At 39.9% G+C, this 24,827-nt stretch overlaps 3 protein-coding genes and 1 long non-coding RNA gene across 9 annotated transcripts; 2 read left to right on the top strand and 2 right to left on the bottom strand.

Moving 5' to 3' along the window:
* Positions 1-3,336: 3,336 nt before the first annotated feature.
* Positions 3,337-5,732, top strand: LOC111259901 (uncharacterized). The gene is made up of 2 exons (XR_002679905.2): positions 3,337-3,671; positions 4,817-5,732. It is a non-coding gene; the product is annotated as an uncharacterized LOC111259901 (long non-coding RNA).
* A 1,242-nt stretch (positions 5,733-6,974) lies between these two features.
* Positions 6,975-11,586, bottom strand: LOC111259900 (glutathione S-transferase C-terminal domain-containing protein homolog). 2 transcript variants are annotated; one of them, XM_022832272.2, is made up of 6 exons: positions 11,065-11,586; positions 10,535-10,648; positions 10,160-10,376; positions 9,278-9,841; positions 8,663-9,030; positions 6,975-8,408 (listed from the first exon to the last, which is right to left on the bottom strand). In XM_022832272.2, exons 1-6 carry the CDS (start codon positions 11,374-11,376, stop codon positions 8,130-8,132), a joined length of 1,854 nt encoding a protein of 617 aa, XP_022688007.1. In that variant the 5' UTR covers positions 11,377-11,586; the 3' UTR covers positions 6,975-8,129. The 2 variants fall into 2 exon arrangements, with proteins under 2 accessions (XP_022688007.1, XP_022688008.1); XM_022832273.2 differs by having other exon boundaries at positions 6,975-8,405.
* Positions 11,587-13,033: 1,447 nt separating this feature from the next.
* Positions 13,034-20,260, bottom strand: Set (NAP domain-containing protein SET). Its single transcript, XM_022832261.2, has 3 exons — positions 19,518-20,260; positions 16,136-16,325; positions 13,034-15,953 (listed from the first exon to the last, which is right to left on the bottom strand). Exons 1-3 carry the CDS (start codon positions 19,755-19,757, stop codon positions 15,586-15,588), a joined length of 798 nt encoding a protein of 265 aa, XP_022687996.1. The 5' UTR covers positions 19,758-20,260; the 3' UTR covers positions 13,034-15,585.
* A 246-nt stretch (positions 20,261-20,506) lies between these two features.
* On the top strand, positions 20,507-23,840 carry LOC111259897 (COMM domain-containing protein 2). Of its 5 annotated transcripts, none has more exons than XM_022832264.2 (5): positions 20,507-20,777; positions 21,989-22,184; positions 22,269-22,421; positions 22,821-22,994; positions 23,485-23,840. In XM_022832264.2, the coding sequence occupies exons 2-5, from the start codon at positions 22,020-22,022 to the stop codon at positions 23,596-23,598; spliced, it is 606 nt and encodes a 201-aa protein (XP_022687999.1). In that variant the 5' UTR covers positions 20,507-20,777; positions 21,989-22,019; the 3' UTR covers positions 23,599-23,840. The 5 variants fall into 5 exon arrangements, with proteins under 5 accessions (XP_022687999.1, XP_022687997.1, XP_022688000.1 ...); XM_022832262.2 differs by having other exon boundaries at positions 21,981-22,184; XM_022832265.2 differs by having other exon boundaries at positions 20,507-20,803; positions 21,981-22,184.
* Positions 23,841-24,827: the final 987 nt, after the last annotated feature.

Below are 24,827 nucleotides of genomic sequence, written 5' to 3'. Positions count from 1 at the left end.
GTGCTTTGTCCGGTGCTGTGGGACTCTCACCCACTAAACCCTGGATCCCTTTATCAGCTTAGACCATGGTTCGGGATATGTTTGATATTACTTCGAAACCATGACTTGCAGGAACGGTCATTTCATCATCCTTCCCTTTGAGCCGTTCCAGTCCATCCTTCATTCTGGCTTTCCTCTTGACCAGAAACTCTAGGTCTCGAGGGGGACCATACTCCCTGTACTTATGCTAATCTCAGTTGTTGTGCATCGGGCCCATGATTGTTTCGGGTATGCCCTTCATCTATTCTCTTGCGTCTCATCGTTTCTAGTTGTTCTTGTCTTTTCATAATATCGTCAAAAAAAGCCGTAATTTTGGCCCAGTTCGTGCTGTCCTTTGTCATCATATCCACCATCTCCTTGGTACTGCCCTTTGTTGTTACTTCTCTGTGTACCTGTTTATCTCTGAGCACTTCAAGTGCCTGGCAGTGAAGAAGGGTATGTTCTGCTCCGTCCTTCATGCCCGACACGCAGAGCACACAGATGTCCACTTGCGTTTTGCCAATCTTTGTCATGTATGTCTGGAACTGTCTATGACCCGACAAGACTTGGCAGGAGTAGTATGTTAGCTCTCCCTGGCTACCGCGAAACCATTTCCTGACATCTGGTATTAGATGTCGGGTCCAACTATCAGGAGGTTCTCGTCCTCCGTAAGTGCGTGATGAACGCCAATATCTGCTACAGTGAAACAGCCCAATAGTTCCGAAGCCTCAGTTTAGAGATTGACCTCTAAGTTAAGCGGTACATTGATCAGCTTTTATGGTATGTTTACTATGCAGTCAACTTGCGTTGTAGCTCAGCAACGGCGACTTATTAAAACGCATTCAAGTTTCGGTTTCATTCCGACCATACGGTAGCCGACGCTGCTGCTACTGCTAGAATAACAATACAACAGTCATACCAGTTGGCAATCTTACCCATTTCATTTGGGTCGATGAAGCCAACAAACAATGGCGACTAGCTAATGACATCACTGCTGGAATAGTAGACGTTAACGGGCGAAAGTAGGTTGTGGTTAAATGTAACAGGCAGAGAATCGAAGACAAATTTCTACCTAGCCTAATTTTTGGCAAAAAAAAAAGCTAGGGGTAATGAGTCAAACTGAGCCGTTACATGTGATAGGATAGATGACTTATCTATCGTAATCATGGATACTGGACTATCCAAACATTCCGTAGGGAGTTCACATCACTCACTTGTCACTGTGACTGAACATGCAAGCTTTTCAACTGTTGACGGGATCTTATGGTTACATACCCATGCCTTTATGTCGTAATATAAAAAACAAAAAAAAAAAACTATATTTAAGAAAGTGAAAATAAGACTTGCTCTATGCCATGCATTAAGCATCATTTTTGAACTGCACGAATGTTCGAATTGTAAACGAGACACTATTTTAATCACCATTATCGAAACGAGGTCGACTAATAGTCAAGAGTCACATCACTACTATGACGAATCTTGTGATGGTAAAGAATACCAAAGCGTTTCTGGCACCACCGGATTCCCGTTATCATAACCTGTACGACTATCTCCTGATGATACGCGAAGCAATCGTTTTATTATTTTCATCTAGGATGTAAGAAAAGAAAATGCTTCATTTGGTCTCGTTTTAGAAACAGCATATATATTACACGTTTGTCCTAAGCACAAAAATGATGCTATCGTTTGTTTTATTTATGAGTTTGTACTAACAGACAGATATAACTCAAGTGGCCTATAATCTAACGCCGTTCGGCCTTATTCGGAACGGGATTGTGGTACGAATTGCGCAGTTACAATAATTCTACCAATGCCACGTCTGAAAGTAATCTTTGCACTCTCTCAACAGTAGCGATGTGTTTAAATCGGTAAACTTCGGATCGAATAGATACTTCAGTGACCGCCAAGCTTCCGTATAGGGATTCAATATAAAGCACCAAAAATTAGCACAATTTTGAACGATGTTGACTTAATGATGCGATCTAGGTAGACTACGTGAAAGCATGCTACTATGCACCTTTGAACCGAGATAGACATGTCGATTACCGCATTGTTGATCAGCACCCGCTGAGAGTATTCGGCAATCGCTGTTCCACTGGAGCGGTGAGGCTTAGACTTGGGTCCTCTTGCATGGGCTGCATGCTGGCTTATTCTTACACTTTACTTTCGTAAAAAACAGAAGAAGACACGTAGTATTCCTCTATCCAATTTATGCTATAACTACTTTAGCAAAGAAACTACGATTCGTCAAACAGAACAATTCCTAGAACTGTGACCGATTCTCAATTCGAAGTCAGTGTCTCTATCGAGGGCCGTAATGAGCGTCACAGTCTCCATGGACGAACTACCTTCGATCATAAACATAGATTAGAGTGCCACTCACTTTGCTTCGTCAAAGTTGTGTTGGTCAAGACTAAAAGGCTGTCTAATTTCCTATAATATAGCCAACTAAAATCTGTTGTCGAACCAAGCAAACCAGAAGCTCTCGAGTTAAACACCGATAGTTCTTCACTAGAGACTCCGTATCTTTTATATGTCTTAGCACCTAGATGCTTAAGGAAGTCAGACGCAAGATTACCCTCGTCTGATTGAATTAACCTTACGCACAGGGAAAGATCTCTTGTCGAAAAATAGAAATCCCATTAACGGTTAAACGACATTTTCCGGATAGTTGCTTTAAGTTTGCCCATGAGCCAACATACAAGACAGACAATTTTTGAAATCAATATGATATGATTTGCACTGTGTGAAGGATTGCAATGAAACTTTATTAGGTATTTTACAGCTATAATCTTTGAATATTTTTAAATGTCGATCTATAAATCCTAGCCAGCAGACTGGTTTAAGGGTCTTCCGAAACACTGTGACATCGAAGCCATAGACAGTTACACACCCGTAAATACCCAGCTAAAGCATCTGAGCGTTATCCTTACTTGTATTACGCTCGTGAATGAAAAATTTGAATGTTGTAAATCTTAGCTTCTACATCTTCATAAAAAGAAGTCAAATCAACGTATAATAATGATGTTGTACACATAAGAATTATATTTCGAGCTTCTGTAAACATGAGTAAACAGACATAACCGCTGGCCAGTTGTCGCAGTTCTTACTTCTGCTGTCTCCCCCTATTGTTCGTTCTTGTTGTGGCTGCCGCCATCAGTGTGACAATGGAAATAATTAGGAGATTCCGCTCCTGACAGGTCGCGCGCCGGCCTGCATTTTACGTCGCGCTTTCGGACTTTCGTCTGCCTTATGGTAATTCTAATAATAAGTAACAACAATAAGCTAACATAGCATACCGTGATACGACTTTAGCCGAATAACAGTTATTCTAGTAATTATGGCAATATACACGTGAACGTGTTTCTTGCTGATGCCACTAGGCTGTGAGCAGTCGGCACGTTAGCGGACCAACTAAGCCTGGGCAGAACGTGCTGAAGTGTTTCCTTGGTGTTGCCATCCTGTCACAGGCAGATAACCAGAGCGAAAGAGGGAACCGGCAGACCTCAGATTTCAACGACCGACAGAATGGTGGCAAAAGGGTTAACGATTGCATCGGCCACTATAACAACTATGTCTCACAGGCAGTGGCGAAGCGCTGTCAACGATCTGAACGGTTTGCTGTTTTAGAGTAAACATCCTTCATGCGGCGGGTAACTGTTTTGTTTTGGATAATTTTTTCATACCATTATGCTATATAATTTCATAACATTTTAGCTGTGGTTTGTGTGTCCCGTGTTCTGTGATTAAGCTCACTTGAGTCGAAATAATACCGATCATCCCTTCACTCGGCAGTTAAGTACGAAGCTAACAAAGTAGTAAATACGATTTGATTTTAACTTATTTAATTGACATGTTAAGCTTTTGTTATAGGCATTATGAAAAAGAGCTAATCGGGCGCCATCATGACAAAAAAAGAGGCTTTTATTCAATTTTTCTTAACAGACGCCCAAAACGGAAAATTATTCTATCAGTTTTATTGACCTAAGCATATTGAAAAAGTGCAATAAAGGACTTCATAGTATCAAACAGTTAATTTTATTTGGTTTCCGATATCGCAGTTTAATCCAGTACACACATTGCTATAGTATCGACTCACGAAGTAAGGACTACAAGGCCGTCAATACCTGGATGGTCACCATAGTATCCCTTGAAATCACTGTACCCGTATGTGAATACAATAGATTGAAAAAGCCGAATGTGGCTTCATAGTATGCTACATAATACCTGACTAACACTTTACGGGAAGGGACAGCCAAAATACCCGCACATTTGATGAAGGCGAAATCTGAAGTATAGATAGCTAAGAATAGTCAATATCTTACGAGCTCACCCTTGCAGGATCACATTTGACCGACAAGTTATGGGCCGTGATACCTGACATGAAGCTTTACTCTAAACCTCAAATATAAAAGAAGCGTACGGACAAAGAGTTCCGACTACGTGAAGAGATTTTTGTTTTAAAGCTAACATGTATTATATTTAATAATTTAATTTTCTCCTATTTGTTTGACAATGGACATGGTAACCAACTTTAGTCTTCGCAAAATGTCTGCAGAAGTATAGAATAAAATTACGGCAGCTGGCTATCTGCCTTTAGCTATGCTTGTACCATTTAGATTATGTGATGGTAAATAGGTTACCATAGTTGACAGTCTACTTGTGATGCGGTATTTCAGTAGCAGGTTCGTTACAGGCCTTCAAAGACCTATTTAACCATCGTAAATCCACGCTTAATGATAAAGCAGGGTCTTTATGTTCTATAATACCTTGTTCTAAAACTTTTTCTGTTTTCCAGAAGGGTACGGAACTTCTTGCGTGTCGGAGTTTAACAAAAACGCCGTTTTCGGTAACTAGATCTTCGTCCTGACAGCGCTACCATTCATGTTGCACCACCAATCGTTCAAGGCAAATTTGTCTACTGTCGACAAATTTCAATAGCCATGTGGTTCAAAAACGAAAAAAAAAACACGACAATCATCGATTTATTTTAAACATAAGATCAATATTTTTTATCAAAGTCATGCCAGATATGATCAGAGTGGAATACTCTCGATTATGAATTAAATATTTATTATGTTTTTCCAAATGTGATGCCTTAAAGATTAAAACTTCCTCAACCTTTGTGAAAAAGCACGGCAACTCGACGGTTTCGCCGCTTCAGAGCATAGCGTATTCAACGCGAACATAAGCTCTACCTTGCTAAGTAAATTTTTTTGCATTACACGCAAGTAGATTTTGTAATCGAAATTAAGTTTACCAGTAGCGGCGATATTGCATAGGATTTCTCTTCAGTCATTTGCATTGTGTATGTCAACAATTGTCAGGCGATATTGTAAATAGTTGGCCGGGGAGTAAACACTTTGGCTTCAGAGTATTCGTGACCTTCTCTGAAAAATCACCGAACTGTCGATGCAATCGATCACAAAAAACCGATACCCCTTTGAGGGCAAATTCATGCAAGTTTTTTATAGCCTTATAGACCGTTCATACCCATCCAATAATGAGCCTTTGCATTATGTTGCTTAGTCACTTGATAAGCTGACGGCCATCTCTAGATCTAAATCTCTGAATACCCCAATGGGAGCATTTACCAAGGTATCTAAAGGTATTGCCACATCTAATGTTTTACACTGAACACATCGATCGATGGATCGATGGGATCGATGGATATTAGGAATAAAGATATAGGAATAAAGACTACGTAATGTTTACGCACATTGCCTTTTGTATGAGTGTAGGCAAAAGACGCGATAGCATTTCGTGGCTAACTGCAACATGTTCTTTGTTTAACGTAATGATTAAACTTAGCACTGTTCGAAGGTGGTACCGTAAAGCTTCGAGCTTGAATATCTTTGATGCGATGCTACATATGCGGAAATAACCGTAACTAAGCACGCTAACAGGTTGAAAAATATGAATGAACTTGCAAAATGTTACAAAAGATATTTATCTCCATTATAAGTACGTATTTCTTGGTGCATTCAATGGCGATAGATGCTCACCAAAAAGTAATGTAGCCCTAAATCTGTTGTTAGTGGTCTGTACCCCACACATAAAATTTGAAACTCATCAATCGTAAACTCATTTGAATGGAGTTCAGAGTGTTTTTCGTGGGTACCCTTATAGCCTTTGCAATCAGATAGGAGTAGAACATAATATGCTTCACTTTTCTTCATAGACCTGTTTACACGCATCCAGAAGCAAAAGCTTACTGCGTTATAGAATTGGACTGGAGCATTCTCCTCCTGGGAAGCTAACTGCCTCTAAGAAGCTAAGTTCGTAAATCGTCGAATAAGATTCTCTGTCATCACAGGGTAAAATGAAAGAGCTGCTAGCAGACATAGACACGGTTTTTACCGTAAATTACAAAAATCTGATGTGTATGCTCGCCATGAGCGTAAAATTATGCATTGATAAATCCATTTATGTGAACGCTTTTACCCAGCTTTCCTATATTAAAGTTGAAGAAGTATATTGCACCAATGTAAAGTCGCTAAGTTTAGTAGGTTAACGCGTTACCACCGCACCATCTCATGGACACCTACATATGCGCAAAATCAGAAATGCGCATGCCGGTTAAAGAGTTGAATTGTAGTCTGGAAGTCACCAAATCCTTTGCCACATCGCCTCAGCATTACAGATTTCGTGAAAGCATAGTATAATACTCAGCGTAAATAGGTAGCATTGAATTTATTTCCACGCTGAATGACATAACACCTTTAAAATCGAAGCATGACCAGAACAAATACACTGTTGAAACACACACTGATATCTAAGTTGCGGAGAAACCCAGTCAATTTGAAACAGCCGAACGATGTCATCAGAACAGCAAAACATAGAAGGATCCCGAAACGAAGAACAGCGAAAGTGTGCTTTAGGCTTCATCAGTGTCACATATATTTATCAACAATATATCGTCACCTCCTAGTTATCTAGAAAAAATAAACCTGAAATTTACAGGGCAGTCTATTTTATTTATTTTTCGTTTTCTGTTTAGTTTTTCGTATATTTGGTTCCAAACCAAAGATATTTGTTCTCTAATGATAGTTTAAAATAGACGTCCACTCCGTTGATTTTCTCGACGCGCTAGAGAAAGTAGTGAATGTTGTTCGATAATTTAGATTATAATCAGTTCAATAATCAGACCATATATATTAGTATAATTAGTTCAATAATCAGACTAACTTAATGGAATTAAGTATGAAGCACGTTATATGATTTATAAAGCTTATCCTATACAGAGTCTATACACAATGAACCAAGTCGATATGTTATTGCAGAAGTCATGACGAGCTATTTCTTAAACGCTCCTTGTTTCAGTTACTCCTTTACCATATATATATATATGTAATTACTGTTTTTCGTGGATAAAAAGATACTTTCCACTCTGATAAATTTTCTATACTTTATATGTGTATTGATTTTTTTGCGGTATTTGGAATTCTATGTCGAGATCAGACTTCAAAACAAGATGTTGCAAATAAAAAAATGCACTTCCGGCGCTTATACGATTTCGCCTTTTGTTTAAATAAAAAATCCACTAGTGTGCCAGGTATATTTTGCGCCCTATCCAACGAAGACTATGTAAGTGAGAAAACAACTCGAAGACGGTCCAAAAATGCCATCTTGGACCTCGAGGGTGCGCCCGTTCTGGTCCGCCATACGAAATCAGTGACAAGCGCCTAAAAGCACTTTTAAGGGAAAACAGCTTGACAGCAACTCGTAAACTAGCTGAAAACACAGACCGTGCCTCGATGCACTAATGCCAGTCACTTTTGCTCTTTAGGATTTATTCAAAATCAAAGCTAAATCGTCTTTTTCCACTAGAATGTTGGCCACGAATGTGACTTATCATACTCGCCGATTACTCATTGCAAGAAATTAAGCTAATTTAATACTAGATACTTAATCGGGCCAGGACAGTATGAGAAATACCGTTCATTCATTATAGAATATGTACCACTGGATCAAAACCTCAATTCTTCCGTATCCAAGGCCACCAACTTCGCCTATAGTATCACTAATACTGCCACGGACGTAGAAGATGCCATTTAATTGGGCCACATAAACACTTTTGCTTCTTTAGCCTCCACGGACAAAGGGTGAAATCAACTCAAAGTAAGTGGTTCTTGTTTAGCTAAACGTTTTCGTGCAACGATCATATTATTCTTAGGCGTACAACTTAATGGTAAAATATTCGTGAGCTGCGTCTCGTAGCCATGAGATGTGATGTATCGGGTCCGGTCTGAATCGATTATGCTCATACAAAGAGCACCCTCCTCGCATTCATTCCGATCAGCAAAATGACACAAGAGCTTGTACATCGAGGTGTCATCAGGACCCTGGTTCGGAAATTCTTGGACAACTGCTGCATCGCCAATATCCTGCTAATGATAGAATTATCAAATACACACAATGTATGGAGTTACACGACCCAAATTGTGGTATTTGTTCCACGGTGAATTAAGTTGATAAAAACAAAATACGTTACTGTAGTCCTAGACTGGGTTATCAAAGAGATACTCGTCAAGAGATATCAGAGAGAACAGATACGTAAAACGCTAATACAAAATTCTATAACCATTATTATAAATATAAAAAAAATTGACAGACCCTTACAAGACGTGATGTCTGTACTCACCTTTGGCTGAATTGTTTTTAAAGCATTAGTCAGTGTTTCATGCAATGGAAAGGCTCGACTAATGCCCCCATAACAACAGGGAACCGACACAAATGACGCTCCAGACTGAAGGCATTTATCCATCGCGAGATCCGTGGCTTCCCCACAGGCGTGCAGGGACACGCCAACGTCGAAGTGACCGCAAAATCGGTCAAGATTGCATTGACAAAATCGTACATTATTCAAGCCCAATGTTTTAGCGCGTGCTCGAGCCCGATGTAGCGATTCATACTTGTTTTCGACCAGGACTATTTGGCAATTTGGTAACAGATAGGCTACTGCAATAGCCACATGGCCGCCGCCTGAGCAAAAATCTACGATTGTCAGCGCTGAAAAACCGGTATGTATATAGAGCGAAAGAGAGATTGGTTCACACGTTCATCGTCTCTATTAGTATTATTTCGTTCGATTTGATCACTACAAAGAAGGAGAAATAGATTATTACTTTGTTGGACGCATTAAAAATTATCTAAATAGATAGAATAGAAGTATATCAATATATTCGAGTGATGGCCTTCTGAGGAATCATCAAGCGTAGTAGATATGTACTATAATTGTCAGGTATTTTTCACCTACAGCTTCCATTATCGATGAGTGATATCACGGCGTTAACAACATTGCTAATTTGCTCCCTCTTTCGTTGAATTCGTTTTTCAGGTAGGCCTCCAGATTCTGGCCTTACTTCTTCGGGAAGCTCATCCCAGGGGAGTAGCTGATGGAAATCCACGTTCTCTTTGATTAGTGATGGACAGTGCTGAAGTACTCGGAGAAGTTTTGAGGCGTCTTTGTGCTTGACGCGCGTTCTTAGGGACATATTCATTTTGCTCTGTGAATAAAGACACATCGCGGGAAGAGGGAGCTGCGCCACGCGGATCTTTTCTATTCCGTTATGAGTGAGAACAGTGTGGGGATTTACGACTAACTCTGAGTGGATAGTGTCTTTTGACTGTTCTTTTAAACATATCCGCAGTGCCAAAAAAACGGCCAGATTCGGCTTGGTCATATTTAGGTTCAGCATTCTATGATACCACTTAAATACAAGAGGTATTGTTTGGTCAAACACGAAGCGTTGCATCATTTCTTTGAACATGAGATGCACGATGAAAAAGAGAAGCAAGTCCGATAGCGTAAGCGTAATGCCTGCCAATAAAATGAAAGTTATATTATTTCATACAAATCAATATCGTGATAAATAATATCGTGAGGTGATTCCTCGCATTGTGTTTTGCAGAAATATCCGTTACACAAGAGTAAAAATATACCAAAAGCTCAACAACAATTGGAATATTTTCACATGCCTTTGAAAAACATGGTAAAAAAGACTGTATAGATAGAAAATACACCATAGAAATATACACTTTTATTCTATGCATACTCTGACCATCCCTTTCTCACTATTTTTTTTTTACTTTGACAAGAATATTTAACTTTTTAAGCTAAAAGCTTTATAACGGCTACCTTCAACAAAGTCGTGATTAAGTTCCTCAACTTGTAGCATTTGCTTAAGATGCTTGTGATTATGGGTGCGGACCGGAATACGCAAATGATTCTCAAGTAACAGCAGCTCTTGCGGAAACCAACTGGCAATTTGTGCATCCATCTTTTGGGAATACACAGGAAAATTCAACAATGCCGAAGGCATGTCTCGTTCGCAAAATGATGTCCATAGTGATACCTGCCGAGGGATAAAACAAACAATTAGAATGGGAAAAGGCCTTATCAAATAATTAGGGTAACCTACAGAAGCTGAAAAATGTATTTTACACTCAAGCTCAGATATCAAGTCAACACTCTGTCTCCTTTAAACAATCAATGAAAAACACCAGTAGTTACCTGGGCACATGCGGCAAGACACGCAGCTCGAAAGCCAAGAATATCGACCCTACTGTTCTGCAGAAGTATGTATCGTAAGCAGGAGCATAGCCCTGCAATCACTCTCCGTTCTCCCTGGAAATTCACCACAGCAAGAAAAAATTTATAAAGATGTAACTGAATCTGCTATTAACGAGATGAATAACATATACTCAGCACCGTCGAAAAAGGCCGTTTATTAGGGTAAGTCATTCATATTCAAATAACTTATATAATTTAAAATAAAAACGTTATACACTAAGAAAAGCTTAGCTGATATAGCCTTCTATAGTGTCTAATAATTATTATTTTAAGAAGATAGACCGTAAACTCTTCTCAAAGCGTTGCCGCATTACGCCTTTCCAACCCGTACTTTTGACCACTACTAAATCTGTGATATCTTGTTGAAAAACAAAGATTGACGTTTCATTGGTCTAGCCTGTGTCAATATATGGTATATAAAGTTCGTAATATGGTAATGATTTCTTCCACAAAGATCTTAAAGTTCTTACCTGAATGTAAACTGCCGGAAGTTCAACATCTCGTACCTCTTCGGGCGCTTCTTCAACAATTGGCACTTTCTGCAGTGCATTATTGTGCAGTGTAAATTTCCGCGCTTCGGCTGAATCCCCTCTCCCTCGAACTAAGACCACTCTTACCACATCTAATACGTTTTCAAAAGCCAAAGCGTATGCGCACATTGCACTCTCTAGCGTTAAGCTTTTCTCGCTGCCTTGTAAATACAAAACAGTATGCCCTGAATTTTCTCTAGTTGCAATTAAAGTACATAATAATTTATCGCGCTGTGAAAGGGACCAGGGCATGTTGGCTTCCTGCGTTCAAAATATAACGTGCCTGATTGAGATCACATATAAGAAACGACCAACAAATGCGCTGCCGCAGTCACATATTTGTCTGAGATACTACTGTTTCGTTCAACCTATAGCATCATGAAAATGCCAACGAAGCTGCACATTATTCCACTCAGCTGATGCTGCTCATATTGCCTTGATATTACTCACAATCGAGTGGCGTGCGCGGCTCACCGGCTGCCATGGAAGCTTCGCTCTCCATCAGTTTCGTAAATAGCGATCTTTTAAGTCGCCATATTTACAAATCGAATATTTAAAATAATAATTAACAATACAATTCAATCTAGTTTTATTTCGATCTGATTGTTAGCGAATAAAAAAATTACATTTCCGAAATTACTGTTCTATCACTTTCACACCTTGTCTCTCATTTATAATAATTAAATATCATTAACTATGGTTCTCTAAATACTGTTTTGTTCGACAGATACACAAGAAGTTTGGAGAGTAACTTGCTTCAATCCGCTATTGAAACTAAAAGCAATAAGTCCACACATCATAAATAACCCATTAGTGGAAGGAATTCGTACTAACAAATCTTTGTCACTATTAATTCGAACCAAGGCGCTACACTTAGACTCGTATCTGTGTAATTTATTGCTTAAAATGAACTCGTAATTCATTGCTATTAAAAATGCGTAGGAAATACCCTTTACTTCTTTCACATCTAGACATCTAAACATTAGAATCGCATTGGGGATACCAAAAAGCTTTTCAGCCAAGATACTAAACAAACATGTAAAAATATTTGTAAACGTCATTTTTTGAGATACGATGTATGTATGATACGGAAAAGTAGTGTTTTTGACTTACAATCATTTGTAGATAGATCAGTTATTTCTGTGAACCAAATACTTCTGAGTCTACTGTAAAAAAGTACAATCCCGCCACAGTGACATCAAAAGAGTTGTTCAAAAGATTTGTTAACTTCATAAATGCAAAGTGCCATGTGCTCGCCTAAATGCTTTGTGTCAAAAGCCAATAGACAATTAAAACCCAGAGCATGCTTAATTAATTATAGTGACAGCGATTTAACGAACTGAGTGTTAACAGCGTGCATATGACAGGTGGAAGTACGTTGAAATTGTTCGAAGCTTTACATTTAGCCAGAGCACTGCCTTGATACTGAAAAGTCACGTAGGGCCAGAAGATGAACAGCTTCCGTTCACAATAACGTACAGTGCAAACCGACACTGTACTCTATGTCAATAAACCAAATGATATTTGACAATACTAATAGATTTTTTTAAATTATGTAAAAAAAAGTTCAGCACTATTACCTACTATAGAACTACAAAGGTTTTTATTTAGCATTGTACAAGAATAAAAATAGTATGCTCTTAAATTTCGGAAGTTCTAAAGGTTTGTTGTATTATGAATGGGCTAGATCGCTTAGGAAGGAACAACACTTAGTCAATATTATGATAGTTTAATTTCATATAGAAAATCGGCACACTGTCCCGAGGTGCTTGTTCATTGCTTTACATCAACAAATGATTCATAATGAATTTCATCCAGCAACGTAATAAGGCCGGTGACTTGTTATGTGCAAACATATCTAAAACGAACTATCCGCTCGTAATTGTTAATCTAGAAAAGAAACAAACAATTTTGTCGTGGTACACATAGTCAGTTTATTCTCATTACTTTTATTTGTCATTACCTGTAATCGTAATATTATACATCGCAGTGTCACCCATTACTTGGCCTGCAGATCAAGTTATACAAATCGATCTCGTCGTGTGTGTTTTTTGCTTATTCACAAGTTCATGACCTCGGCTGGGCAGCAGCTTGCGCTTTGTGCGGCGTTAACATTCGAACACCTCAAAACAAACTCGAGGAGACGAAAAAGGAGAAAGAAAAGGAAAAATGTATCTTGGAACGGTTGAGTCGATTGGATGTTCCGCTGGCGTCGTAAAATGTCGCCTTTCACAAATGCTGCTCCGTTAGCTTCATCACAATTATCATTACTAATATGATTTGTATCTCATCATCATTATTATCGCATAAATATATATATAGAGGGAGAAAGTCATTTGAAAAACAAAGTCGACTTAACTAAATTTAGCAAAACAATGGCTAAATAATAAAATAAAAAGTAATAATAACAATTCCTGCTGATAGTCATCTTGCCCGCATAATTACTAAATATGTAACCTGTCTGTGATTAATGCAAGGCAATAAGTATACAATATGCGTGGATAGTTATGATAATACCCTTCAATAAAAAGGTTTATGTGAAAAAATGAAAACAATTCCAAGCCATCGACAGCGATACGCTTTGGAATCCCATTGCGCCGCGCATGGAAACGAAGCGTGTACCTGACTGTATATATATATTTTTCCAAAAAAACGGGTATCCGAAAATCACGTATATTCGTATCACTTCTAAAATACAATGGTTTATACTAATAACAATAATAATAATAATAGTACGTATACAAATCAGTCCATAAACATCACTATTTTTGTAATGAACAAAATGCAATAATAATGATGGCTGTCGAAAAGAAATCCAAGCAACTGCCCATTCGAGTCAATGTAGAAGTTGTCCACTATCTTGTGGAAACGGATAAACTCGTCCCGCTTGTCTCGGTCGCAACTGTTCAAGTTTTTATTTTTCTTTCTTTGCTTATTTGTTTTGTTGGTGCTATTCCCGCAATCATTTTAATGTTGTTATATATTGTTGTCAGTATCATTCGTATCTTCACCACAAATACCTTCTTTCACCTGAATGAACGTGGCTCTACGAAGGATAGTTCTTTCACAACTGGCAGCCAGCCTTCCAGGGATAAAACACTGCAGCGCTGCCAACGCGTCCATCCTCCTTTCGGCTGTTATTGGACACAGGCAGTGGGTGACGTTCGTGTCAGTTCGTCAGGGACTGGTTACATCCGGAGATATATCATGTCATATATCAAATATCGCATGCACCGTACAATTTCACTAGTTCTGGTTACAAGATTTTCTCTTCCCTGATTCCTCTTCTGTGTACTAATAATGCCGTTGACACAAACCAATATGATATAAGTCCTTCGCATTTAAACATTATGGCAAAGTAAAGACTCATTGCCGCAAACATTAGACCCTTGCATCGTGTATTACCACCCTACAGGCGGTTCCTTCTTAAGTGCACCGTTTGTCTACTTCACTTTCTTCTGTTGATTATATTGAAATTTTCTGCTCGCCTGTCCTTTTGCGTGAGCACTAGGTTGGTCTTCTGCCGCAGCTTCACCAGTCCCCATCCGACACAATCGGCTCTCATTGACATGTGCCATGTATTATCAGTGAGTCTGTGTATACGTATCTATAGCCAGTTATAAATGTGCTGAGAACATTTTTCTGTCGTATCAATCATTTTGTTTGTTTGCTTCATTCCCGGGTCAGCGCATACGCGCACTAATTTTCAAGCGATTATCATCTAATAGATATTTTTATCCGGCTAGTTCGCTTTTTCCGTTAGTGTTCTTTCTCCTTGTTGCTACCAACCTCCCTTCTCATCAATATATCAATGTAAATTGTCACGAGTGACAGTTTGTCATGTGCGTTTTAGCCGCACATTCGCACACCAACCACTATATATTCCACCGAAATCGACGTGCGCGACGAAGCACGTTCCACCCGTCTCGCACTGCCTATCTATGTATATATATATAATCCGAAATACCTCCTTTTCTAAGCGTTACCCCCCAGAATCCGTTGAAATTCGTCAGCGACAACCAACCAAATGTCTTGTTGGATGCCGCTCTTGGCTTAATCAAACCACTTCGAGGTATCGAGGAACGGCCGGTATCATGGTTCACCAATTAATTGAAGACATTTACTCCCTCTAGCCCCGCTCCGTCTGTTACCAGAAGGACGACGACGACGACAACAACAACAACGACCCGATCTGCAATATGAAAACCACGGGCGCTTCTTTTCGTTGCAATACGCCATGCACAACTCGTGTCCATCTGGCCGCCGTGTTCGCTGATGCCAGTCTTTTACAACGATGTCCCGCACTAATTCTTCTCAACGTTGCTGGTTAGTTTTTTCTTGGCGATGATATTACGTAAGTGCTGTTTGCCATTCCTCGATTCCCGTTGAGTCAATCGTCCATTAACGGTCCGTCCAACTGACACTTGAGTGGTAGCGTTGGTCTCGTTTGAGAAAGGAGACTCAATCGTCGCCTTCACCTTCACCCTCGCTGGCTTCCTCCTCCTCGACAACGACGACGGCTTCATCATCGGCCTCACTCTCGTCCTCTTCGCCGTCCGATTCCTCTTCGAGGCCATTCTCCACCTCGATGTCGGGCACGAGGAAGTACTGCAGCGGGTTAGGCCACATATCGTCCTTAATTACCTCGGCAATATCATCGGCTGAGGCGTCCGCGTGGTCCGTGAACCAGGTGAAAAAGGTTCGGGGCTGATCGTAACGCCTCTTGCGTTGGCCGCTAGCGCCATTGTTCTTAGATGCCTCCTTGTGTTTAGCTGTTAGGTCCATATTCGGCTTCCACTTAATAAGGGTTGAGTTCGATGACGGATCGCCTATATTGCGAACAAAAAGTAATGACAAAAACGACAGGATTTTTAACTAGGTCGATATTATCGTGGAAAATCAAAAACATATGCTTGAGATTCAATATGTGCTTTTGCTGAAATGAATGAAAGGCGTTTTTACCGGTTGAATCAGACATCATAATAAGCCATGAAAAACAAATGGAGCTCACCTGATGTTGCAAGGTGGAATTCCTTGACGAGGACATCATTCTCAAAGTACGGATTTTCCTCAAAGTGGAACTTGATCCTGTATCCTGATTTAATATCTTCGAACTCCTCAACCTCAAGCTTGCGGAGATGTTTCAGGCATTCCTCTTCTTCTTCATCAAGGATTGCTGAAATCTGCGGGTGATTCACGAACTAAAAAGCAGGGAGCACCATAAAATTTTAATTAACTATCTTGTATGCTCTCGTAGATTAAAAAATGGCAAAGTGTATTTTGATACTATAAGTTCTTCCCTGAATTGAATTATGAGAAATAATACATTAAACTTTGTGACCTTCCCACATCGAGACATACATGAACCAGGTTGAAGTCAACTCACGTCCTTCACAATCGAAAATACTACTGGATACTACGAAAACTGATAGACGTCTTGAAGTTGTAACGTGAAGACATATAATAACTAGGAGCTTAAAGAGCGCTTTAGACTTAAGTTTGTAATACACAATGACAAATACGAGCACCCCAGATACACTAAAGTGTTTTACTTGCAGCAAGATACCTGGTTGTAAATGTTTTATGTTTTATGCTAACCATAGTGAGCTTATAGTTTTAAAAGATCTTACAGTTTGTTATTAAAAGCCAAGTAAGGTTGTACACGGCGGAAACCGAGCGAAGAGAGGTGTGTCAATTAGACGAAAACAATAAGATGAACGGATCCATGAAATTGTATAAGCAACTTGCATATCTAATTATTGGCAGCTTCATTCTCATTAAATTCATTACACGTCGATTGGCAGTGTACACAAACAAAATAAACACTAGGCCTATCCCCGGCGCTACCTCTTCTTCGAATTCTCAATTTTAACTTTCAAACTTGTACCAATAGCATAGAGGCGTGAAGTGTTCGTTTTTCTTGGTACTTCACTATTCAAGAAACAACTGCAGTTGCCTGAATGGTTCAAGCGGCTTGAGGCTTTAAAACAGTAGCCAGCCAGTAATTAATTCCAGATAGTTAGATTGCGTTACCGTCAACAACTTTTGAAACCAAATCTAAAATTAGTCTCGCTGGATCTAATGGCTGCGATACATCCTAGAAAAAAAAATGTAAAAAAAACGAGACAAAAACGGACAGAGTGCGGCTATAACGAGAATTTAGCAGACGACGACCGAAATGTTAAAGGGTGGTTTCTGTCTTCGTCTTCGCTGAAATCGCTTTCGTGGGCACAGTTTGATTGTATTCTACGCATCCCTCTCTATAAACAAGGCACTTCTCAGTCTCCACAAGCATTGCTGCTTTTGGTTAGATTCTACTTTGATTTATTCTGTTTTTGTCGTCGCTGTTCCCGGTGTCCGATTCAAACGACTCAGACAGATGAGGACGGCTCCGACAGTCAGTAAGTGGCCAGCAATTCGGCACCTGTACCGAACAGCCACACGGCACCGACAGCACAACGTCATAAAAAGAACAACTCGAGGGAAAGAGGGACGTTGAACGCGGCGAATAGTGCAGCCTGTTCCGGAGCGCCCACCTGAGAGGTGCCGGTTGTCGTATTGGCACTCGTCTTCAGTTTGCCCATTCACAAATGGTAGCTTGAGGGGAAAGGTTCCCAGTCTAGTTTAAGTGAGAACCTTTCTGCAAGGGTTCACGTTGACCAAAACGGTCACGGGGAGAGGCAGGTATGATTCTCATCTTGACAAAAAACCAAAAACAGCGACAATAGTTATATGAATAATAGTAATAGAACAAAGTAAAAACAGCCCCAATTTACCAGTAAGTGATAACCACCTTTAGAGTATATGCGCATGGTATTAAAAACAAACGTAACTTATTCTTACGCAACCGATAATATAAATGTTATTGTTTAAGCAAGGATAAATAATTATAGTACCTTTAGTTTAGAAATGTACCGACATTATTCGATTCTTTTGGATGCTCGTAGACAGTGAAATCATAGTAAGCAAGGTGAAAACCCGGTGGAGTCCCACTGAGTATTACAATCTGTTGGTTAAGATGGTATCATTGTTTTTCACAAACGTCAAGATTTGGAGAAAATGAAAACTATCAGATTTTATATGAAAAGACAATTATTCTAACCACTAGGAAGCACATTTTTCGTTAATATGCTTTTATGTTGTTTGCGCCATTGAATGATTATGTTGCCGATATCTCAGGCGACGCCTCTTTTTCCCAAGACGCACTGCCAAAAATTATATCCGCATCGGTCTTGCATGCACTTTACATGTAAGAATAGTAAACTGTACTTTTTTTCAATGCATCCGTATGTCTATCAACAATGTATATGCGCATAAGTTCGGCTACCCCAGACAATAATAGTAACCACTGTTGCCAACAAGTTCATATAATCTGAAATTTTTTCTGCGCCAGGCAATACTCGGAAGCATTTACTTTTCGAACCACACCAATACTGCTACAAAAATTACTTTTCATTTGTGTTCGATATCTGCCTTCCACTTTTTCACCCGATAGCTTGATCATAATATATCATCAAAGAGGACCACACAGCAGCGATTGTCATAGGTCGCCACATCAGCGTTACCTGTGTAAAGACAACCCCCAAGAACTCATAGCAAAGCCTAGCGGTAACACCGACCACCGGCCGCTCGTTGCCTGCTTCTTTTCTATGGCAAGCGCGGCGGCCTGCTGGACCGGACCGTATTACTTCAAAGCTTCTATCTAGTGGCAGGCTACACGATGCCGCTCAGCGCTGTCGGTTCAGCTAATATCACTGTTAGGGGTCTCTATAAGCAGCAAAGAGGCTAGAGCATTGGCAATAATCGACAATAGCGACCCTGCTGTATGAGACGAACCGGACCAGCCACATGAGAATATATATATATACAGCAAACCGAACAGTGCAAGCCAGCACACACAGAGAGCGGCAAACACCACGTCGAGCCATGGCGCAAGCATGCACAACTCGTTCAATTTGCTAGGCCTACTACAACAGACGACTACGGCAGCAGGCCGCTCGCTCACTGGGTACCGGCCGATAGCAGCAGAAACAGCGACAGCAGAGTGTCGCGCCGCACTACCACGACGATAGCCATAGCGCCAATGGGCTAAGCGGTGCGGACCGCTTGTTGCCGTGTCCTAGCTAACCTATGCAGTAAAGTCCAGATATACAGCGCTGTCTATGAGTATTACAGGGGAGCAAGCAAAGCCGGCAACGCAACGATATTACCGCTGAGCTGAGCCAACCTGGCCATGCGTTTACTATGTTATGGCTACCGTACCTAAGACTGGCTTGTTACCTGCTGCTTGCCTAATCAAACGCATAAAGCAGGCTATTGACTGTGGCAGCAATAGCGACTATGAGGGTGCCACAACCGTCATTCATTTGTTTCGTATCGCACACAACACTTACCGTAGTTTCCCAGAAGTTCGGGATCTTGGCGATGAGCTCGTTGCGCTTGTCGAAGTACGGCTTACGCTCTTGATTATACTTCTGTTCGACCTTGAGTATCTCCTCAGACGCTTTCTCGTTCAAGGCGTCAATCTCGTTCTGGCAGGCGTCGATATCCTCGAGCGCCTTCTGCGTCTCCGCATCATAGTCGCGATCATCGCCACCCTCAACCTTTGCCTTCTTCGGGCTGGACGCGGACATTTTCACTTTGCTAATTGGGGGGGAAGGGTGGGTTTACCACTTGATTTACTTACAGCTAGTAGTTTATACGAATCGAGGCGCGAGCCTGTCGTCGTCGTCGATCTCGGTCTTAATGTAAACTGTCGTCGCGCTTACACGCTTTCAGCGGCTACAGCAGTAGTAACAATAAGTCTTCGGCTTTGCCTGCCTTAAGCTCTAGCTCCGTACACAACAGCACTTTCGAAAGGCGTCGACAAGCGGTAGCAGCAATCGTTGACTCTCGCGCAACTGCTACTGTTGTGCAAACTAGCTAAAACCCTACAGGCGAGTTTAGCGACTCAATGACGATTAGCAGTTTCACTCGTAAATATAGCACTCGAACACCGCGGCGAGACTACACGAGATATGCGAGACTTTCTGTCTGACTCCCACGAGCACACAGCGATTGGAGCACCGTGGAGAAAGAAGCTCCCAGCAGTCACCACTAGGCACCGGCAAGCACAGGCGCCCGTACCGGCAAACACGCTTTGTTGTTTGGCTAGCCCGCCAATCTGGCGTGAAGCCATTTGGCGCACTATTCAAGAACAACTTGCGTGCAGATCGGCCCGCAGAATCCTACTTCGACTGGACTAGTTAAAACAATTACTGCGGTTCTAGCAGTAATCGGCGAATGCTTCTTCGGACGTAATTAGGATAGTTGCGTTTCGCAAATTGCGAATTCGAATTTGGCGCCGCCGTTCTGACAGCTACTAGCCCGTTTAGTTGGGGGCTAGATACCGAAGGAAAACATAGTCGCGGGGAGTTTCGTAGCCTTTGCAGAAATTTTCTTACAAAAAAAATTCGTTTGTCCCTTTTGAACTGCCAATTGTAGCTTGTAAGTGGCTAATAAGTATGCGCTATTGTTGGATATTGTTATCGTTTAATAAAATTCGAAACCAGATAAGCGAAGCAGCGTGTGTCGGTACTAGCGTGTTAGCTGTCCGAAGTGCGGACGAGGATAATTTCCTATCCAGATGATCAATGTTTTCGTGCAAAATGACGGTAAATAGCATTGTGCATCTCTAAACGTAAGGGTTAGCAATCATCCCGCAGTAGCAAATGCAAACAAACCTTTCTGACGTACGAAAATTTATTCGAATTTAAATACGATTCATTTTAACGAAACTTGACTGAAATCTTTTGGCAGTAGGTAGTGAGAAAGGCTACGTAATTAGACTGTTTGTATAGGATCTGGAATTACAAGGGTCTGTTGTTTTCACCCATACGCCTCAAACGTGGAACTCCATTTGTATGAATGATTTCCGAGGTTTTTATCATAACTTCGTATTAACGCACCAATATTTTTGCTCTCCTACGGGATTCCATTCAAATAAATCGTGACTAGCTAAGTATATTCAGCTGGTTACAACAGAATGTTTATTCTATTTTTCTCTTTATTGCCAGTAGTGTTTTTAAGATACAACACAGCAATAGAGTAACATATGTATACCCCAATTACGCACTATACCAGGAAATTAAACAAATAACCGAAAGCGCAGACGATATTCACGCAAACACACACAGGCACAACTGACAAAAATAGACAATTCCTGCATCATTTCGTCTCATCTTCATAGTTCTTTTCTATAAACTACTATAACTCCATATAGGACACGCATCTAGAACGGCGTTAAAATACACTAAAAAAAAACTGCGCTTTCGACAGAAGTGACCGTAAGGACATTCAATCTAGAAGATTATGAATCTTATAATTTAATTTCCAGAATGTATCCGAAAGTTCCCTTCATTAAATAGGGGTTTGAAGAGGAGAAACTAAAGAACAGTCAATCGCAGACTTATAGCAAATGATGAGCTTCAAGGTAGTGAATATATTGAAACGGTATCAAGTTCAGAATGATGCTCAGTAGCATTCTACATTACACATGAATATTTATCTAGATCTATATGCCTTACTTGACAAACATACAAGCAATATTTGTCAGAAGTGTATTATACAAATGTATTGCAAGTGTGATTGGTGAATGCCTCAGGTTCTTAAATATGATTTTATGTAGGCAGAACAGAACCAAAAAAAAAGAGTAATTAAACTCAGCACGGATAAAGATTTCCTTATTATTAGAATAGACAATTTGGTATATTTATTGACGCCACTTAACGAGTTAACTGATGTGCTCATCATTATAACCACCAATGCTCAATCGAATAAATAACGCTCGTTATTCTACGTTTTTCTTTCATGACAAGGCGTGCAGACAAGAAAGAGTTAACGATTGCTCCACCAAGATGCTGACCCTTGAAACGATCCACAAATCGCATCTAGAGCAACTTAATGTTTTTGATGCTGATGTGACAGCAAAGTTTTGTAAGCTGGCTCTAGAAACCCTTCAAGTCCATGGCGATCTCGCGAGGAATGATGAACTCTACGGCAAAGCCGCATCAAGATTAAATGTAAGCTCAACCTATTCATAATTATAAGGATATCTCATACATTATATGCTAGGTATATTTACTCGATTATCATTGGTTTTCCAGTCAGATGCAGCGGTTGTTCGACAATGTGTCGAAGCATTAACAGCCCTATTTAAAATCGCTGCTCGGAGAGGTTTGGCACGGTTACAAGAGACCCTTGTCCTGACCAATTTGTCACAAAGTCTTGTGGACATTATCGCTGAAAGCTATTCAGAGGTGAGACCGATTTCTAATAGTTCTTTTCAGCACAATATTGTTCTTTTTTGGTCACAACGACAAAATATGATCGATTATGATTAAATTATTGCCCATATCCTAATAAGCAACTTCCGTTTAATGGGATTTCTCTCTCTTGCGCGTTAAATTAAATGTGCTAAATAATAGAATAAGAAATTAGCGCAACTTTTTAACAGCTTCTATGAAGGTACTTTGTGTGCACTCAAACTCGGATAATACCCTTATGCAGATGCAGTATCCGCATTCTCCACATGAGTTTTCTACATGAGGGAGATTTTTGTGTACTACTGCTTCTATTTACTATATATATCATTACTTGTTAAAATTAACTAGCTCTCACTGACTACATTTGTTCTTCGTGTCGAACATTCGCAACAGGTGCACGAAGCGTTAAATCAGCACCTTCGACTCATTCATCCTGTTCCGATCTCCTACTGTGGACTCGAATGGCGTTTGGGAGCAGTGGTAGCCTCACGAGCAGTACGAGCAACCATGAAACCGAGATTAGTCTTGCAGTTTAGCCTCATGGACTGCAACGGCCAGAATAATAAGGTCTTTTCACTGAATGATAGGTTTTTCTTATAAATAGCTGTGAGTGTTAGTTAGAAAGGTGCATAGGTTAGACAACTTTGTGGTGTCAAGCTTTGTCACCTTTAATTTCATTATGAAATTCAATCAAATATTTTAAAATTTATATGGCAAACTCTTTGAAATTACAGGTTTTTAGTCATAGATTGTACTCCTTAAGTAGCTGTTAGCAGACGTTGGTTACTACCTTTCTAACCTTTCTAGTTATCTCTTGCTAATAACCTTGCTAATGAGGTTCCTTCCGACATAAGAAATATTGTTTCCTTTTCAAACTTAATAAAAGGACAAGACTTAGTTTCAGACATTTGTAGCGCGTCAAAGATGTTAGTAATGCCGGTGACTCAAAAACTCACTTGGGAGGCAACATTTGTGTTAAGGATTAGAATCCTTCTGTTTACGATTATTATTCCATGTTTAATTAAAGCAAACGAGAGGCATACTTTAATTTCCACAGGTGAACGTGGAATGCAGTGTCGATAATCTTCGGAAAATGCGCGATGTCTTGGAAGAGGCGCTACAAATAGCAAGAACGCGCAAAATTCGAAAACTTGCCCATATGCTGATCTAGATGTCGCAATTTGTCTTCAGTAGCCAGATGTTCAACCCTTCAATAAACGCTGAAGGGGCAATTGGGGGGCACAAATCAATGCTTATATCTCTGAAACCGCCATGGCCTCTATTGTCTAGGTTACCGAAACGACTAGCCATTGCCATGTATTAAAAACACACAGAAGTAATGCGTTGCATATCCTCTAGTCATAAAATATTATTCATTTGTACAAATAAATGAAAACATCAGGTTACATACAATTGCTATGTGTCCCTCATTATGCGCAAGTAAGGCGAAAAACTTTACAAGATACCGCCGTTTCAAATATTGATTCTAAATTAATTTAGACTAAGTAGTAGTAACACACATTCTATTCCCTTGCATGTGGAGGTCGTTTAAATCTTACGCGAGAATAATCTATTTTTTCTAATATGTGACAAGTATCCAACTAGATTATGCAATATATACCAATTTGGAAAAGTTGAAAATACTTCTGGCTTACTCGTATACAGGGCGAGTCAAAAGTTACCGAACAGTTTGAAAAAGCTTCATGACAATTACAAAGTCTTCATTACACATGTGTTGAAGTAACGAGAGTGGATAAAAATGAGCGAATTTGACTATGCAAGAGATTCGTGACGAGAACATTTTTATATTATTTCTATATTCAAATATTACCATTTATAATGCTATAGTGTTTATAGATGTTATTTTAAATTCAGTAGCTATAAACATGACTGCCCTGATCATTCAAATGGTTTTATTGATTAATATCGGAATATTCTTTAATATGTTTTTACAACACGCTATTATAGGAATGAAGAAATCATATTAAAGTGCAGACTTAAATCCGTTTCCAGTGATTTTTGCTTTTTCCTGCTGCGTTAACAGACGTGTGATGAACACTCTATAGCTGTGACAAGTGTTCTCTCAAACAGAAGCGTGTTTCTTTATGCTCGGCTAATATCTGTAGTTGAATAAATGTCAAGGGTCAAATACGATTGACTCGGAAAATGTGCGAAAAAATACTATCGTATGTTACCATTTCACGAATTGCTAATCGCCAGCCAAGGCTATAAATGTGACTGGAAGCTAAAGCTCGTCTCTGTACTTCTAGTAATATTTAGACTTTTCAAACTATATAATAATATTTCTTCTGCATTTCCCTTCTGAATTCTGCAGGTGACTGTTCAGTTGGTTCGGTAGACCATTAATTAAATTATATTTTGTCGTTATTGGATTTAGAC

Source organism: Varroa jacobsoni, unplaced genomic scaffold (genome assembly GCF_002532875.2).
Source record: "Varroa jacobsoni isolate VJ856 unplaced genomic scaffold, vjacob_1.0 scaffold_379, whole genome shotgun sequence".
NCBI classification, from domain to species: domain Eukaryota; kingdom Metazoa; phylum Arthropoda; class Arachnida; order Mesostigmata; family Varroidae; genus Varroa; species Varroa jacobsoni.
Note: the sequence above shows the minus strand (reverse complement) of the source record. Positions and strands in the feature narration are given on the sequence as shown.

What these genes read in the sequence shown, in the direction of transcription:
- LOC111259900 (XM_022832272.2), bottom strand. Translation starts at nt 11,376, where the DNA reads ATGCCCTGGTCCCTTTCACAGCGCGATAAATTATTATGTACTTTAATT. An exon ending in TTCCGGCAGTTTACATTCAG is followed by an intron (nt 10,649 to 11,064) that starts GTAAGAACTTTA and finishes GTGAATTTCCAG; the next exon opens with GGAGAACGGAGAGTGATTGC. An exon ending in GTCTTGCCGCATGTGCCCAG is followed by an intron (nt 10,377 to 10,534) that starts GTAACTACTGGT and finishes ATCCCTCGGCAG; the next exon opens with GTATCACTATGGACATCATT.
- Set (XM_022832261.2), bottom strand. Translation starts at nt 19,757, where the DNA reads ATGTCCGCGTCCAGCCCGAAGAAGGCAAAGGTTGAGGGTGGCGATGAT. An exon ending in CGAACTTCTGGGAAACTACG is followed by an intron (nt 16,326 to 19,517) that starts GTAAGTGTTGTG and finishes CCTGCTTTTTAG; the next exon opens with TTCGTGAATCACCCGCAGAT. An exon ending in ATTCCACCTTGCAACATCAG is followed by an intron (nt 15,954 to 16,135) that starts GTGAGCTCCATT and finishes TTCGCAATATAG; the next exon opens with GCGATCCGTCATCGAACTCA.
- LOC111259897 (XM_022832262.2), top strand. Translation starts at nt 20,757, where the DNA reads ATGTTTTCGTGCAAAATGACG. An exon ending in TCGCTGAAAGCTATTCAGAG is followed by an intron (nt 22,422 to 22,820) that starts GTGAGACCGATT and finishes CATTCGCAACAG; the next exon opens with GTGCACGAAGCGTTAAATCA. An exon ending in GCAACGGCCAGAATAATAAG is followed by an intron (nt 22,995 to 23,484) that starts GTCTTTTCACTG and finishes TAATTTCCACAG; the next exon opens with GTGAACGTGGAATGCAGTGT.